Genomic DNA, 17,453 nt, shown 5'->3' on the forward strand with positions numbered 1-17,453 from the left:
TGTGTTTTTTACAATGGCGTGGCAGCCTCCGTTGTTGTTGTAGCAGGGGTTAACGAGGTCACACACAATGCCATTCCCCATGTAGCCTTTTTTACAGACACACTCGCTCTGGAGACACAAAAAAACACACAGTCACATTCAGCTGTCTGTTTTCATCATGTGTGTGCAGTAGGGGTGCAACGGTACAGGTAACCCACAGTACAGTCCGTACCTTGATATTTGGGCTACAATCCGGCTTCCGTACATTTTGTGTGAGGAAAGAGAACAACTTTTTTCTTCCAAAATACTCTTTATTTTTTATTATTATAAAATTATTTTTAACATGAAGTCTGAAAGTGAAAGCAGGTAATTCTCCAATAAATAACATTCTCCCAAAAAATAATGATACAGAAAAATTGAAGGATGTAGGGGACCACTTTGATGTGTACATCCAATATAGGTCCGTATATTGTACTATAAGCTTTGTGTTAGAGGTGACAAAGCAAATTTGTGTAATATCCAATAATATATTTCATTAAAAAGAAATACACTACTGCAAATACACTACTATTTTAAAAACAACGGCAGAAGCATATGAGGTCGTCATTAACTGGAGCACATTAGCGCCCCTTAGTGCAACAAGACGGCAGATGCAAAGATGCAGCAGGAAACATCATTAGCATTCTGAGTATATTGGGCTCTGACCTGGCCAGGTCCAATATGATTGCAGTCAGCGTTGGGGCTGCACCCTCCTCGACTCTCTAGCTGGCAGTTGTTGATCTCCACACACACTCTGCCATCACCTGTCCAACCCTCCACACACACACAAGACACGTTGCTGGGACCCACGTATATACACTCGGCCTAGAGAGAAAAACAGGAATGTTGAAATTTTCTTCTTCTGCAGTCTAACATCTACCAGATCTTACATTGGCGTCGCAACCTCCTCTGTTGCTCTTCAGACAGCGGTTGATGGCAGTACACGAGTGACCGTCCCCTTCATAGCCATCACGACACACACACCTGGTGAAACAAGCAAGAGGATAACTGTAATGAGGGAATGTATACATGCATGGACATGTGATATACTGTAGGTAGTTTGTGTTGTATGATGATGAGATCAGGGGCCCCAAGGGTGAGCCTTGTGGAATGAATGGAGTACAAAGTACAGACACAGAATGACATTTCTCTCTTAGATTTTAGAATGTTTATGTGGACATTTTAGTCCATTTGTGAGTTCGGATGTCACTGATGTTGGACCTGTTCTAGTTCTGTCAGATCAAACTCCTCCCAAGAATGCCTTTATGGCGCTTGCTTTGTGTGCTGGGAACAGAAAAGGGCCTCCCCCAAAGTATTGCCACATAGTTGGAAGCATACACAGTTGTCCAAAATGTCTAAGAATTAAGATTCACAGACAACTAAGGACTCTAGTTCAACTTGTGATTAATGTATATAAACAATTATTACAAATAACACGGTAGTTGGGTGTTCAGGTCTTACGTGCTTTGCAGTCCTGTGTGTGTGCAGTAGGCGTGGATGTGACAGTGTTCCAAAAGTCCATCAGAGTTGCAAGGTGTGGCTTTTTTATCGCACCTCTCTCCCGAGTACCCCTCCAAACAGGATCCTCTCCGACATGCACCGCCGCTACCGGGACGGTTGTCGCACACACCGTGCAAACAGTGACACTCTGAGCACACACACACACCAGGTGACAGTGCCAGGTCAAGATCTTTGTTGACCTTTCAGTTGGCGCTTCCTTCCTTAGACAGCATGTGTCACCTTCGTCACAGTTGTCTCCATGTTTGGATGAGTCGGTGCAGATGTGGCAGGCGACGCCTTCAAAGCCTGGTTGACAGCTGCATGTGCCATTGCCATGGATACCATCGAAGCACTGCATGTGGGGAAGAAAAAAATATACATGTATATATGTTAAGTTGATGGCTCTAGTGACAGATAATGTTGTTGCTCCTCCTCACCGTTCCTCTGTCGTAACACGGATGCTGGAAGCCGCCAATGCACGGTTTACAGTCCGGCCCGAAGAAACCTTTGCAGCACTCTGGAGTCTGATGTACACACATGATTAATACATGTATGGGTGAATATGTGGTCATTACATTTCTTTTATGGCAACGCTAAGCTCTTCTCAGGCAATTTCCACACACCACAAGTGTGCCTTTAAAAATGTTATGTGGATGAATGGCAACTCTATTTTGAAAATATGTGCAGACCAAACTCTTTATTCTGACCATTATTGCAGTAATAAAACATATTTACTTCTTCATCTTTCTTGCTATGTGCGATTGTGCATCATCTACGTATCTTTGGCTGCAAATAGCAACAAAATATTACAAGCAAAAGTTTTTGTTATTTAAAATATACTGAAAAATAGTACTACATACTTGAGCATATTCTTGTTACTATTTGTCCATGACTTCCGTTTTCAAAACTAGTAATCGATCAGTTTTTGTTTTTTTTAAATGTCTACTAATCAAATGTAGGGGCAATTTATATAATAATATGACAACGCTCACAAGGCAACTATAACTCAAATGTGTCCACATACTGTTTCTTAGGGATATGTACAAGTATGATGGCATAAATACCATTAACATTAACATCCAACATTATTCCGTTAGCATGACAATGACAATGCAAAAGTGATGTTACCATTACTTCCTGTATATATTGCAAAACAGAAATGTAGTTTTTTTGCACCATTTTTGTACTTTGGTAATCATGCTTGTCTCACCTGCTTGGTGACATTGCAGTACTTAGCACAGCCTTTACTCGGAAACAGCCACAGAGGAGACGTCACATAATCACAGCCTATCAGGTGACTGTTCTGAAGAGACAGACCAACAATGAACACGTGACAGTTTCGCTGCTTACTAGGCCAAAATAAACATTTATTATAGTATAATAAAAGTACATTTTACCAATTCAGTGCTGCCTTCTGGACAGGATGTCTCATAGAGGTAACTGCAGTGAGCACATGGACCCTGAAAGCACATACACGTCACACCAGTGCACACAAAGCATCTTTATTAATTATCTTCATCGTTAGCGTGTCTGTGCACACCACAGTGATCTTGCTCTCTGTGATGTCACAGCGGTGAGGCAAAATGGGGAGAATGGAGGGTGGGTACAGCAGGCCGTCAATCAGGTGGATGAGACCGTTGAACGCCCTGTTGTCGTGGCTGAGCACGCGGACGCCCTTGTCACCCAACACAATGTCACCCTGAGGGGAAGAGAGGGCGACGTCAGGCTCGTGCACACTCGCAGACTATGCCAGGATCCAATCAGAGAGACTTACATCAGTAGATGTGGAGATGGTAAGCATCTGATTGGCCATCGTCTCAATGCGAGGAAGAGCTGCCAGGTCATCAGATGTCAGCTGTGGACACGGAAATAAAATATCTACTACAGTACAGCTGATAAGCACCACTGATAAGAAGCTGACCCTTCTGAGGAAGATGACAGTCGAAACCTGTTATTGTAAATCTCCACCCACTATACATTGAAAAAATGTTGTCTGAATATAAGAAGCTGAGCATACATTCAAAAGATGAAAAAACAAACCTATTCGTGCTGCAAAGAGGAAACAAAATATCAACGTATGAAAGGGATTCTGCCCTTAGGCACTGTGTTGGACAAAAATACACAACATGAGTAAAAGTCAGAGCAGGGTTGGATTTACGTTAACAGTTTTAACGTAGTTAATTAAGTGTTTTCATTACCGCCATTAATGTGTTAAAAGTTTTAAAAAATCGTCTCGTCGGAAAAGTGGGGTCTTTTGCCATCTTAGGGCCCGATGAATGTGTGTTGGGTTTGGCCACCTCCTAGACCAGAAAAGTGTGCTTTAAGCAACTTGAAAAAATGTGATCTTGCGACAGCCACGGACCTGAAAAAACGGCCGAAAAATTGACACCTCGGAAAAGTGTGTTTTTTTGCCATGATGAATGTGTGGTGGGTTTGGCCCACCTCCTGGACCAGAAAAGTTTGGTTTCAGCAACTTGAAAAAAAATTGATTTCGCAACAGCCGCGGACCTGAAAAAACGTACGAAAATCGACCCGTCGGAAAAGTGGGGGTTTTTGCCATCTTTGGGTCCTGCTGGGACCCCCTATGAATGCGTGGTGGGTTTGACCCACCTCCCGGACCAGAAAAGTGTGGTTCCAGTAAAATGCGATTTTGCGACAGCATGCATCCATCTTTGGGTCCGTTTTTTTTACTTTTGTCAGCCCTACAATAAACGTAATGTATTGTTAAATGAATTATATTAGTGTATTACTAAATGTCATTAGCTTTAGCCCATCCATCCATTTTCTATGCCGCTTCTCCTCATTAGGGTTGTAGGGGTATGCTGGAGCCTATCTCAGCTGACTTCGGGCGACAGGCAGGTTACACCCTGGACTGGTCGCCAGCCAATCGCAGGGCACATAGACAAAAAAACATTCACACTCACATTCATACCTATGGTAACTGTGGTAAACTCCACACAGAAATGCTCCCAAGGGAGAATCGAACCCACGTCTTCCCGATCTCCAGACTGTGACTGTGTGGTCAACATGCTAACCACTAGACCGCTATGTGGCCCCATTAGCTTTGGCTCCCCACAGAAAAGAAAATAATGGCTTTACAACCGTACAGGGCTACTTACACTGGCCTTGGAGAAGATGTGGTGTTTGAGAAGTTCTTGAAGTTTATGTTTGGCCTGAGAAAAGAAAAAAAAAGAGATGAATGAAAGAGAAGCTAAATGACAGCTAAAAAGTTTAATGAGCATGTGATGATGTCATAGCATAAAAAAAGTTGTGAGAGCGTTTTTACGTGATTGAGCATGTAGAGAATGCTCCCGTCTCGGGCTTTGTCCACGGCCTCATTGGTGGGGATGAACACCGTCAAAGGTCCTGGTCCACTCAGAGGGAGCAGCGTCCCACAGTTCTGCAGACAAGATCACAAACATCACATCCCATATCGTCAGTTGTTTTATTTCTTCTCTAAGGTGTTCCTTTCCCCATGTGGGAAGGACAGTAAGCATCCCAATGAGACACTCACATCAACGAGAGACAGGAAGCGGTTGAACAATGGTTCCTTTCTCACAATCTCACCAATGGTCAGGTCTGTATACTGCACACAAGAACAATGAGATCAAATGGCTTCAGAAGGAAAAATATGAATTATTATTTATATGTGGTGGCCTCACCATGACTCGTTGAGTTGGCCTGGCAGGAGGAAGGCTCATGATTGGCAGGTCAATGATGTGGATGATCCCATTGGCTGCTGGCAAGTCCGCCTGGATGACTGTGTACAGCTTCTTGGGATCATCCAGCAGAATGAACCTCTACATAGAAGCCAGAAAATAACAACACTTGGAACTAGCTTTCTTTGTCGGTATAAACAGGCTCATTCGACAATATGTTTATTATTGTGCTTTACATTAGTATAGAAAAGTAAAAATGTCAATAAATAAGGTTGCCAAAATATTACAAACAGTATGAGTGCAGTTCTACACCCCTGCAAACCACAATAACTACACATGCGTGATCATAGACAGCCACAACATATCCTACTGCGCATCCTCCAATAAATTAATACCGTGACTGTGACATAACTGAGCGTTATTATCTTTTTCTATACAGCATTATAGATAGCCTTCTAACAGTACAGTGCAGTCCATACCTTGCTGTCTTTGCTCCTCATCCTTGCGCCTCCGTACATGTTGAACTCTCGGCCCTCCATCTCCTTGAGGATGTGCTGACCCATAATCAGGTGGTTGTGACACATCTCGTCCCTGACAGACTGGAGACAAAGTGGAAGTGGGAGTATTATTATTAGGGGTGTAACGATTCATCCACAACATCGATGTATCGATTTATATTGCTATAATCAAACTGCATCGATCTGTGTTCAGCAAGTTGCCATTCCGGATGGCGTATATTGATCTAACATTATTTAAAAGGCAATCTATTGCATCGATACTAGGAAATAAAGCATTGGATTTAAGCACGGATGTGTGGTGTTTTTAGCACTTTTAATGATAAAGACATTAAACGTTACTAGTGTAGCAGTTTGATTTGGCGTAAGCTGATTAGTCATGCCTGTTGAGTGGGGCGCATGGATGACGCCATGTAAAGGCGAGTGTTGTGATTACAGTGTTGTTGGCACATGTGGAGTTGAATAAACGGAGCCAATACGTCCTCCAAAGACCACAAGTTCGTAAATTTTTGTCCTGTAAAGAGTGACTCTAGACACCCTACACCATGTGCTACCCTCGATTCAGTCTGCCTGTGAGGTCATCGCCACGCTTTGTGCTGTATTTATACTGAGTGTTGGACCGCACCGAGTCATACGAGTGATTCCGAAGTTAACTTAAACTTTAAGCCTTTCAAAGTAATGGTTCAGAGCTTGTGGACAAGATAATTTACCTTAAATTATGTGATATCTTTGAACGCAACCCCTCATTACTTGTAATAAAACCTTATAAACTTTTTAGACTTGTGTTGTATCTTTTCGCTTGATTGTCATATTCAGTTCATTTGGAGCTGTTAATACATACAAATATATATACTCCTGTCCATTTATCCTTCTGTTAATTAAACAAAGTAAAAATAGGTGTAGTTGCTAATGATGATTAATTAATTAAAACCTGTGATTAATCTGATTAAAAATTGTAATCATTTGACAGCCCTATTTTTAATTCAACCTGAAGTGGTAGTTGTACTTTATTCAAATAAAATGTGAATGCATTTTCCATTAATTGTCGTTTACTTGTTTGTTTGTATCCATAATTAATTTATACCTGATTCCCTTACAAAAAACGGGAATCTAGGAAACTTCACCTGCGCTGTCCAGTATCCAGGTATTTATTTCACAGTCAGACTGGTTGAGTTTCTTTTTTGGCTAAAAAGTTACTGAATCGATTTCAAGATTCAAGAGTTTTATTGTCATATGCACAGTAAAACAGGTAGTTATACCACGCAATGAAATTCTTATTCTGTTCATTCTCCCTAAAAAAAAGAAAGAAAACGCAAGAAAAAGAATAAGAACAGAAGAAACATCAATACCAATAAATTAAAAGCAAGAAGAAAAGAGAGAGACATTTAATACCAATAAATTAAAAGCAACAACAATATGTTCAGTGTTATGAGTGTGTGTGTGTGTTGCGTGCGGCGTGTGTGAGTGCTTCGTTGAGAAGCCTGATGGCCTGTGGGTAAAAGCTGTTTGCCAGCCTTGTGGTCCTGGACTTCAAACTTCAAACCGCCTGACGGTAGGAGTGTGAAGAATGAGCGTTGTGAATGTGTGCTGTCCTTGATGAGGATTTAAAGTTACTGAATTATTTTGGATCATATCGTTCCAAATGAACCAATATTGTATTGGCAACCATGAATCGTGATACGAACCGAATAGTTATTATAAATGAATCATTACACCCCTAATTATTAGACTTGTAAAGGTGGTAGTGTTTTAAAAGGGCAAAGAGCAACCACTTACAGTCAGAGGAGTTTTGAGCAGGGGGACAAAAACTGTGAATGGTCCATTGTGACTTAGCAGCTGTAAGCAACCTTTCTCTGAAACACAAATATACAGTATAATAAACAAAGCACAAAACTGGCAACACAAAACTCTGCCTTTATAAAGATCACAAGAAATAAATGTTTTTTTAGATTATGGGATCTTTTTACCAAACAGGTTGATGGCTCCTGTCAGCTTTCCTCTGTGGTTTCCACTTCTGTCCAGCTCCCACAGCTGCTCCATCAAGGTACCGTAGCAACGGCGGCCATCACTGATCTCGCTCGGCTGGCACACACACCTGAGAAGAGCAGGAGAGGGAAACTAAACACATTAAAACACAAAAATGACACAATTATGAGACTGACTGTTGCTTTAAAAACCTATTAAAAGCTAAAGCTATCTAAAGCAGCGTTTACGCTTGCACGCATTTTGCCTCCGCATTGTCCCGCAATTTGTTGTGCCAATACATGTCATTTATTTACTTATTTATAGCACGCCTGAAAAGCGTGAAGGGTACTTTGCGCGCTGTTTGTGTTCTGTTTACACATGAATTACACACTTGGCACACAGTTCGTGATCAAAAATGTTGCATTGGCATGAAATGACCACGCTACCGCATGACTTATTTACACCTTGTCAAGTACTGTTTACGTCTAATGCAGGACAATAGTACGCGCGACACGCATTATTCCCGCATGGGTATGCACTGTCACCACCACTTCCCGCATCCGTGAAGCAGTCGTGGCATTATTTGGTCGCGCTGTGTCCCGCGTGACACCAAGAAACAGCAAGCATCACCCCAAGATTAATTAATTCTTCTATTTGCAAGGAACGTGCAAGATGTTTTATTTATTTATTTATTATTATTATATACATATACATTTCTGCTGATTCAAAAGTCAGAAAAAGTCTTACATGACTGAAATTTCATCCATCCATTTTCTATACCGCTTCTCCTTATTAAGGTCGTGGGGGTATGCTGGAGCCTATCCCAGCTGACTTCGGGCGACAGGCGGGGTACACCCTGGACTGGTCGCCAGCCAATCGCAGATGACTGAAATTTGACAAGTTAAATTTGATTGTATTTGTGATTTTTTTAACATGTTGCTTAAATGTTAGGTGGGAGTCAAAGACCACGCCCAGATACTGAAACTGGTCCACCACATCTAAACTTTCACCAGATGCTTGTTGGTCATCAATTTTATGTCGTGAAAAGAGTATTACACAGTTTTCTTAGTATTAAGATGTAAACAAGAAATTAGGAGCCGATGGGACACTGGCACCATGGCTCCAGAAAGTATTGCAGAAGCTTCTTGTTTAGTTTTTGCATGCGTATACAACACTGTATCATCTGCACATAACTGTATTTTGGTAGTTCAACACACATCTGGTAAGTGATTGGCATAGAGACTGAATAAGATTGAGCCTAGTATTGAGCATTGTGCAACTCCAGTAAGATAAGTTGACTGAAAATGTCCTATTTGTACAGCTTGCTTTCTTTCTGCTGGATATGATTTCATCCAGCCAAGGGCTCTTCTTGAAAAGTTAAAATGAGTTCATTTTGAAAGAAGCATACCATGATGTATTGTATGGAAACCACGCTTTAAGTCTAAAAAAACGGCACAGACAAACCCACCCTGATCTAGACCGCTTTTTACATTCTCAAGAAAGTAAAAGGTTGCTTTTTCTGTTGAGTGATATTTACGGAAACCAAATTGCATTGGGTGAAGAAGGGTATGTCCACAGTTGAGGTGTTCAATTAACTGTATGGTAATCCACTTCTCTGCTACTTTTGATATGATTGGTAAAACACTTATTGGCGGATAGTTTTCTGGTTTTGTCTTAGCACCAGCCTTAAAGACTGGGATAGAGAATGTGCAAAGAGCAGGAAGGAGGCAATAAACTAGAAAAAAAAGAAAAGACACGGACAGTGTGGAAGAGGGAATTGCTGACTAGAAGACATCGCTTTGGGCATTATGATTAGTTATTAACAGAAAATCACAAGGAAGATCCAAGATGCTACAGAAATTACTTGAGAATTGCTCCAAGAGGTGGTGGAAACGTTAACCCATTCATGTCAATGCGACACGCGGAGGCACGCTTTGATACTCACCGCCCGCATTGTTTGAACATAGGTTGCGGTGTGTTCACGTTGCATTAACGACTAGTTCATGGAAACACAAATTTTGAACATATCAAACTTTTCTTTGCGCACTGGCACACAGCCACGCACAGTTTATATATACTTGACACCTGTTAACAACTCATTGGCACACAAAATTGCGTACCAATGCGGGGACAAAGCTCGTGCAAGTGTAAAGGAGGCTTAACAATAGTCGTATGTGGTGTGTTTTTAGGAAATACTTTGTTCTATACCTTTTTTATACTATATTGAGAGGAATATTAGTCATATAATGTATACATATATACATATATATTTATATATATATACATACACACACATATATATATATAAATGTCAGATAACAATATTTTAGCTCATGGACAGTCATTTGGTGACTCTGCTCTCTACTCCTAGGTCCGCTGCTGTCGCAAAATCGCAATTTGTTTAAGTTGTTTGTGGGGCAAACCCCCCCACACCCTCATCAGAATGGCAGAAAACACCACTTTTCCGAGGGGTCAATGTTCTGCATTTTTTTCAGGATCACAGCTGTCAGGAAACCCCCCACACAGTCCCGGCAGGGTTGGCTTCTCCTTGGAGAGGAGTTGCTTGGCGTGACCTTCTGGTTTGCATGTATAAATCTCACAACGTCATATATTTTTGTCTAATATTTGGGTCAGTAGTACACGGTTATTGTACTTGAGGTAACAACAAAACAAGAAGGTGCCTCGAGAAGTGTTTGTGTGTCTGACCTGGCTTTTCCATCCAGTCCAGTTTGACAGACTGCTGAAGAGTGACAGGTGTCTGCTGAGCATGCCGAGACCAGCTGGCAGCCTGACCCAGCGTCACCCCCTATTGGAGACATGCCGGACATGCACTTGCAGTGAGCCTAAAAGAGACAGGAAATTATTTGCCTTTTGTCATCAACATCCTTGTGAAGCGTCCTCACCTTGTTGGGTCCTTTAAATACACAGACAGTGGAGTTGAAGGGACACCCTCCATTGTTAACTGAACAAGGGTTTCTTGGTACGCATACTCTGCCCTCTCCCTCAAAGCCTGGCTTACAGGCACAGCTGACCTTTGATCCCTGGGATGAGCATTGTGCGTTGACATCACAGCTGCTGGGTACACACACACCTGAAGAGAAAACATGTGCTACATCATTCTGAGAGTTGTTTCTAATATTATGGTTTGGTTAGTACGAACAATGTTTGATGCACCTCTGGTGTTGGATCTCATTAGACGTTAGCTAATTTGCTAATGCTTTACAGAACAGAAACTTAAGTGATAAAGAGGACCAAAAAAAAGATTACAAAAATAAAAAGTGACAGTTTTGAGTCATGAATTTACTTGCGCATTTGTTCTGCTGTGTCTTCCTGTACCCCGGCAAGCATTCGCATGTGGCAGCGTCTCCCTCTCCTTTACAGTATGAGTAAGGACTGCAAGAACTGCACCTGCTACTCACTGAACACAACATAAAAAACTCAATTAACAAAAACCAACATTTTTTCTTGTGTTCATTTTGTTGTACTCCTGCAATACAAGCACTTGAACTTGATGACTGAGTCTCTGAGAAGTATGGCTCCTGCATGTGGGTCATCATACTCTTACACCATGCTAAAAACTACTTTGTTGTCTGTGCATATTTTCCAGCTGTTGAAATCAGTAATTGCAGAGTCTCAGCTGCAGACTGAATTTAGTGTTAGTATGCTTCCCTCTTGTGGTTAGAGTGTGAAAATTAGCGTGTAAATCATCCCCAAAAAGTTTAAACAGCTCATCTTTCTCCAGGAAATGTCTACGATAGGATAGCTTTAGTCATTGTTTTTTTTTTTTTTATAAAAAAAAATACTAATCAGGAACAATAGCGAAAAACAAAACAAATATTTGCTGATATGACTGACCAATGGCAGCACAGAATATGTGGCGTCACGGCGTACAAAAAGAGTAATGTGAGTCACTGTGCAATGAATAAATGTACGATGACTGAGGAATGATTTTAAAATCTTGGTATGGGATCTAAAAAATGTGATCTCATCGCTGTACTGTAAAGGCTTATCGTCATCCTCATATTAAGGAGCTGAAGCGCTCACCTTGGTCGCAACGCTTCCCCGTGTATGGCGGCTGACACAAGCACCGTCCACTGCCATCTGGACCTTGGTCGCACAATCCATGCACACAGTCACACACTGACACACACCACAGCAGACAGCAACAACATGAGTGGAATATTGCCTCAACACCATTTATACTCCAACATGCAGCATGTTGTCACCTTGATCACACTTTTTGCCAAAAGTGTTCTGTTTGCTGCAATCCTGGCAGGCAAAGCCACTGAATCCGTCCTGAAGAGAAAAGCATATCTTGTTGATTTTTTTTCTTATAGAACCAAAGAAATCAAGAGTCTAATGAGCTATAAAAATTGATGTTGGGATTGACTGGGGCCACTGTTCTACCGTTATTCTATTAACAAAGTAAAATCGAATAACAAGGTTCCTACGGATTTGAGATTTCAAAATTCCATACTTTTTCCAGACTCAGTAAGTAGATGAGTATCAGTAGAGCTGCAACAATCAATGAATTGATGAATCCAATTGAATCGATCCAATTAATCAACTATTTTGGTATTCCATTAATCGTTTTTTTAATTTAAAAATGTAAATATCCTCTGATTTAAGCCTGTCAAATGTGAATATTTTTTTACATTTCCTTAGTCGCCCTTGAAAGCAGACCTATTATCTTTGTGCTTTAGGCAAGGCAAGATATTCATTATGTCATCATATAATTTTCAGGAGATCGTAGCTAGGTAATGTAGCTCTTACTATGATTTGGAGGAGGATGAGACCAGAGGGCTGGCCATTCAACTTGTCAATATTTCCAAATGTTTTCTGGGATGCATCGCCTACTGTGTGCTCTCACACAAACATCTCAGATGCACTAGCAAGCACCTTTGAAAACGTATTGATCCATTGCTTTTTCTATTTAGTTAATCATAATTTTATTAGAAAACAGAACAACGGTAACAGCGCTTGGAAACATTCATATTTTCCCATACTTGAGTTTCCATTTTCCATATTTTTCCAGACCAGGAAATCAAATCAAATCAAATTCCATACTTTCCATATTTACATAACGTACAGGAACCCTGTAACAAACTAATATTAGGATTAAAATGATACAGCAGCAAATAAGCTCTTAGATCAAACGGAATCGTCATTCCAGTGTTGCGCCGTATTGACCCTTTAGGGCCACTGTACTGTAGCATAACAAACAACGCTGTGAAGCTGCTCAATGCTGTTGTGAAATGATGACTATTTAATTCATGACAACCAACATGTTTACGATCTCTGCTGCCCTGCACTCCAGGAGGGTGTTTGACCTTACTTAATTCACCCATGACAAATAATTGAAATACTGCACATGTAATGTTTTAAGTAAGATTGTAGCATACGTTGCCATGTAAGTAACTGTTAAAAATCAGTGAACTCTGTAGCGATGAACCTTACTTTTGTTGAGGACAGTTTTTGACAATCAGTTGCTTTTTTTTTTTTTTTTTTTTACTCATTCAGTTTTCATTCCTCATTTGGACGACACTGTCTTTGGAATTTTAGGCCAAATTCGGAGTTGTTCTACCAATGTACCATTTGAGTTCCTCTGTATTCTAGTGTTTGGTTAGATGTCATATGAGTAAACCAGACAGACAGGTAGACAGGAAGTATACCGACATCACAGACACAGGTCCCATTGCCGAGGTCACCATCCATGCAGGTTCCGTGGAAGTTACAGGTCTTCCCTGACCAGCTAGGACAAGCTAACGACAGCGATATAGATTATAATCATCAACTCAGACAGTGTGTACAGTTATTTCTACTTATTTCAAGTGTATAAGTTCATTTCTTACGGAGACAAAGCGGTCCCCAGTGCTGTGGACAGCACTGAGGTAGTATGGAACTCTTCACACAAAGTTGCTGACATCCTGCAAGCACCATCTCCCTGCCGCCGATCTGCACCACATAGCTGCAGAGAGCACCGGGTGAAGAAGAAACCACTTCAGTCACACCAGCAAACACCTCCTCGGAGAATGACTCATACCTGCAGTTGGTGGTGCCAACCTTACTGAAGCCATGCGGGCAGCTGCTGGTGGCTAGGGCGCAGGACGTGCAGGAAGTGTACATGTTGACTGTGTGTGAGATGTCACAGCGACCAGGAGGAGTCTGAACAAGAAGAACGTTATAAATAAGAATATGATGCAGGAGTAAAAACATGACAAGCCACCAACAACATCGTCATCATCATAATCACAGAAGAACAGATAGCGGAAGCAGCAAAGCAATGCTAATAAACACTACAAGTAGCAATGTTACAAAATTTTGAAATATGTAAATTCAATTAATTTGATACCTCATTCACTTCTCTACCCCAAATATTTAAGAAGTTAGAGCAGAGTTTGTACCGTAAAATAGTGTCTTTGGTCCCTATTGCTTTAACATTGAGTCAAGACAAAAGCTGTGATCGACCCACGGACCTTGGCAAGTACAACCGTACTACAAAATATACAATAACTTTGGCTGGGGAAAATCTGTCAACAGAGAAATTCAACAGTAGCCATTTACATTTTCTTCATCATCAAAAAGTCCAGGGAAGAAAATCAAGAGTCATATTTTTTATGTATATGCCTCACACTGCAGTCCACAAGAAATACCTAGCCATCATCCATGACAGAAATGTATAAAATTCACAATCCACTCTATATTTGAGAAAATCTGAAAAAAAAAACATTTCGCACAATCGGATTTTAAGGAAATTTCATCTGCAGACAGATATTAAAGTGAATTAATATCCTAATATACCTTTTATCTTGTCCTGAAGCTCCGATTGATGAGTTTGAAAGGCTTAAATTTGGATTTAACGTTCGAAGCATTCGTTTGACTTGATGTGGTCCAACACGCAATATAAATGTAATACAAATTTGAAGAGGAAGAAGTAATCTACCTAACAAACATGTACACAAATGAAAATACACTGATATCCCATGCAAAAATAGCATTTTTAAGGACTCTCCAAACCGTGTGCGCATGCACAGTGTCAGATTTTTGCATCGCTAAAATACGGGTTTTGTAATATTGCTACTGTGTGCAGTGTGCATAGAGCTAGCTGACAGCTGTCAATGGCTATCACTGCCAGTAAAACATATCACACACATCACAACACTATATAACTGAATGTTATTAGTGTGTTATTGCTGTGAATATGACACTTTCTTCGCATGTGCTCATGGCTGTGTTTGTTTGAACCTGCTTGCCAGCCAGACAGTGTTCTCGACGTGAATTGCTAGCTAAATATGGATCGCCGTCACTTATCTTTCTAGCCTATTTTGCAGTCGATCTGTCAGTTTCATTAAGTAAGTCCATATATTTTTTAATAAATCTATTCTACGAATCTTAGACTAATAGAATGGGGTTTCATGCCAAGGCTAGATAAGCAGTGATCGCTGTTCACTGGTATTATATTGTGCCTGTGCATATGGAGTCAGTGTCACTTACTGTCACTGTCAGTCAGTGTCACTTACTGACAGTCAAAAAAAACATTTTTGTGTGTGTGTGTTATAGTCATCACAACACAATATCAGCGAATGTTATCATTGTGTTATTGTAGAAAGATGACAAAATTTCCACCTGGGGACCAATAAATGTAATCTAATCTGTTGTGACTGTGTTACTTTCTTGGCTTTGCTGTGAGTTCATGGCTGCATTTGTTTGAATCTGGTTCCCGGAATGTGTTCTGACCATGATGTCAGAGCGGAGATGGCGGTTGTTCAAAAAACTCGCCGGGGTGGCGTGTCAAAATCACAACTTCATTTCACTCGTACTTTATGGTTGTTTATTTATCTCTGACAGTACAAGTAGTATGACAAAAATGTTTCATTAAATGAGTCTTTATTGTTTTCTTCAAACCTTTTTTGGTGTCACTTTAAACGCTTCACTGAGCACTTTCAACCTCGGTTTATTATGCCTATCCGCCACTACATTGTGGACGAAGGAAGTCAGTGGGTTTCTACTCATACCTACTGTTGTGGACTATTGTTCTAGGTTTGAGTGATATCATTTAATCAAGCCTTTTCTAACGTTCTACACTCTAAAATAAGTATTAAACCACAAAGTAAAAAAAGCGAGTTTAGTTTGTATTTGTCTGTTTTGTTGTTAATATTGTCTTGTTTTACTTGAAGAGACTTAAAAAGTATATGTTCACATGTATTTATTGATAAATGATATTTCTGCACTGACAGGATCGAAACTATGGCATCATGTGATCTGTGCCACATTCAGGGTCACTGTTGAGTGACTGCCTGTCGATGGGACAGTCACTTAAGATGGCAACAGGTTATTTCTTTTTTCTTTTCAGAGTCAGAGTAATAATGTCATTATTGTGATGTGGTCTTACGGTAATGTAGTGTGTAGCAGTGTTGTTTGGTGTGTGTTACCTGTTGTAGTGAAGTCTGCAGGCAGACAAGCAGCAGTAGTAGTGGCAGCATGGTTCACTGTCACATCCAGAGGACAAATGAAAACACCAAAGCCCAGCAGTCCACCTCAGCACAAATCAGTCAGAAGACAAGCTGATTCATTAGCTAGGAGGGCAGAACAAAAAAACAACTATGCTAGGAGAAAACAATGGAGTTGTTTGGATATATTGCGATAAAAGTGACAAAGTGTGAGCGCAGTGCAGCGAGGCAGAGAGAAGCCAGAGAGGCTGCTACCGTCATGCCCTTTCCTTTCTAATCAAGGAAGAGAGGAAAAAAAGCTCAACAACAGAGTGTGGCAGCATAAAGAACCTCCCAGCAGAGATCTTCTCCTCCTCTTCCTCCGGCTGTTGCCCTGCACCAGGCCCACCACTGACCCCCACGGCTCTTAGGCCTTTTCTGGCAATAAGACATTACAAAGTAGACAACAATGCTCACTTTGGATTGACACTGGCAGAATATTGAATCATTATTGTTGTGAATAATATTACACAAACATATCGCAGGGCATCATTAGCACTGCGTAAAGCTTTAAAGCTGAAATGTTGAAAAGCTTCGAAACAATAACCATAAAGTTGAATCAAAACATGATTACAAAAGAGGACGTAGGCTGAGATAGCAAAACAAACACATATATACAAGATCTGTGATGATGAATCTGAATAATGAGGAAAAAATTAACAATGACCTTGCTGCGCCCTGTTGAGGCTAGTGTTTCTGTTAGCTTGGGCTAGCTAACGTGACTAAAACACTGACCTGGCTAAAGTTAGCAACATTGGCCTAACAGGTTAAAAACTTTGTAAAAGTAACTACTACGTAACAGGGTTTTTTTTGGTGACCGTTGTAGCAGCATTTGAGAGTTAAATGGCATATCAAATGAAATGATCAAGTCATGTTCCATTTAGCTCAATGTAGCTAATGTGGCTAACACAGTGTCCTGGCTGAAGTGAGCGTTCATCAGTCATCACACTCTTTCACTTGTTTCATGGATTTGTCTAAAACGTTATTACAGCATTTGACAGATGAATGGAACATTGGATTACATATAAACTACCAGTCAAAAGTGTGGACACAGGAATGAAATAACTAAAAGATACAAACACGTAATAATTCTTGCATGTGAGCATAGAAGGTAAGGCTAAAGGGTGAAAGAAAGATTGTGAGAAAAACTTCTTTCCTGTCAGGAAGTTTAGGGCGGATTTCCCTTCACGGTGGTCCCAGCGGGCCGCTGAAATTGGGACGGATTTCCTCGTCAGCTGACACAACTGGAGCGCTGGTTTCATCCAAGCAAAAAGAAACAAGTGTGAAAGCACTTTCTCTCCTGCTTT

General features: G+C 40.7%; 1 protein-coding gene across 4 annotated transcripts in view; it reads right to left on the reverse strand.

Annotated features, from left to right (window-relative positions):
- Positions 1-16,693, reverse strand: part of stab1 (stabilin 1) — a 45,046-nt gene extending 28,353 nt beyond the window's left edge. For 2 of the 4 annotated variants that reach the window (XR_008572197.1, XM_054783983.1), the window contains exons 1-26: positions 16,090-16,399; positions 13,701-13,822; positions 13,510-13,625; positions 13,334-13,419; positions 11,884-11,953; positions 11,702-11,797; positions 10,962-11,075; positions 10,561-10,748; positions 10,364-10,500; positions 7,660-7,787; positions 7,469-7,545; positions 5,657-5,776; positions 5,181-5,318; positions 5,033-5,104; positions 4,805-4,918; positions 4,638-4,691; positions 3,293-3,373; positions 3,059-3,217; positions 2,916-2,978; positions 2,729-2,821; positions 1,956-2,042; positions 1,759-1,870; positions 1,480-1,666; positions 909-1,002; positions 685-843; positions 13-108 (exon numbers count right to left, since the gene is read on the reverse strand). Coding sequence is in view for 3 of the 4 variants with exons in the window: in XM_054783983.1 (XP_054639958.1) it covers positions 13-108; positions 685-843; positions 909-1,002; positions 1,480-1,666; positions 1,759-1,870; positions 1,956-2,042; positions 2,729-2,821; positions 2,916-2,978; positions 3,059-3,217; positions 3,293-3,373; positions 4,638-4,691; positions 4,805-4,918; positions 5,033-5,104; positions 5,181-5,318; positions 5,657-5,776; positions 7,469-7,545; positions 7,660-7,787; positions 10,364-10,500; positions 10,561-10,748; positions 10,962-11,075; positions 11,702-11,797; positions 11,884-11,953; positions 13,334-13,419; positions 13,510-13,625; positions 13,701-13,822; positions 16,090-16,140 (2,814 nt within the window). In the remaining variant the exon portion in view is untranslated. Of the gene's footprint in view, positions 1-12; positions 109-684; positions 844-908; positions 1,003-1,479; positions 1,667-1,758; positions 1,871-1,955; positions 2,043-2,728; positions 2,822-2,915; positions 2,979-3,058; positions 3,218-3,292; positions 3,374-4,637; positions 4,692-4,804; positions 4,919-5,032; positions 5,105-5,180; positions 5,319-5,656; positions 5,777-7,468; positions 7,546-7,659; positions 7,788-10,363; positions 10,501-10,560; positions 10,749-10,961; positions 11,076-11,701; positions 11,798-11,883; positions 11,954-13,333; positions 13,420-13,509; positions 13,626-13,700; positions 13,823-16,089; positions 16,400-16,437 lie in introns of those variants that run through there. The other 2 variants (XM_054783980.1, XM_054783981.1) reach the window with 2 other exon arrangements.
- Positions 16,694-17,453: the final 760 nt, after the last annotated feature.

Source organism: Dunckerocampus dactyliophorus, chromosome 8 (assembly GCF_027744805.1).
Source record: "Dunckerocampus dactyliophorus isolate RoL2022-P2 chromosome 8, RoL_Ddac_1.1, whole genome shotgun sequence".
Taxonomy (NCBI): Eukaryota; Metazoa; Chordata; class Actinopteri; order Syngnathiformes; family Syngnathidae; genus Dunckerocampus; species Dunckerocampus dactyliophorus.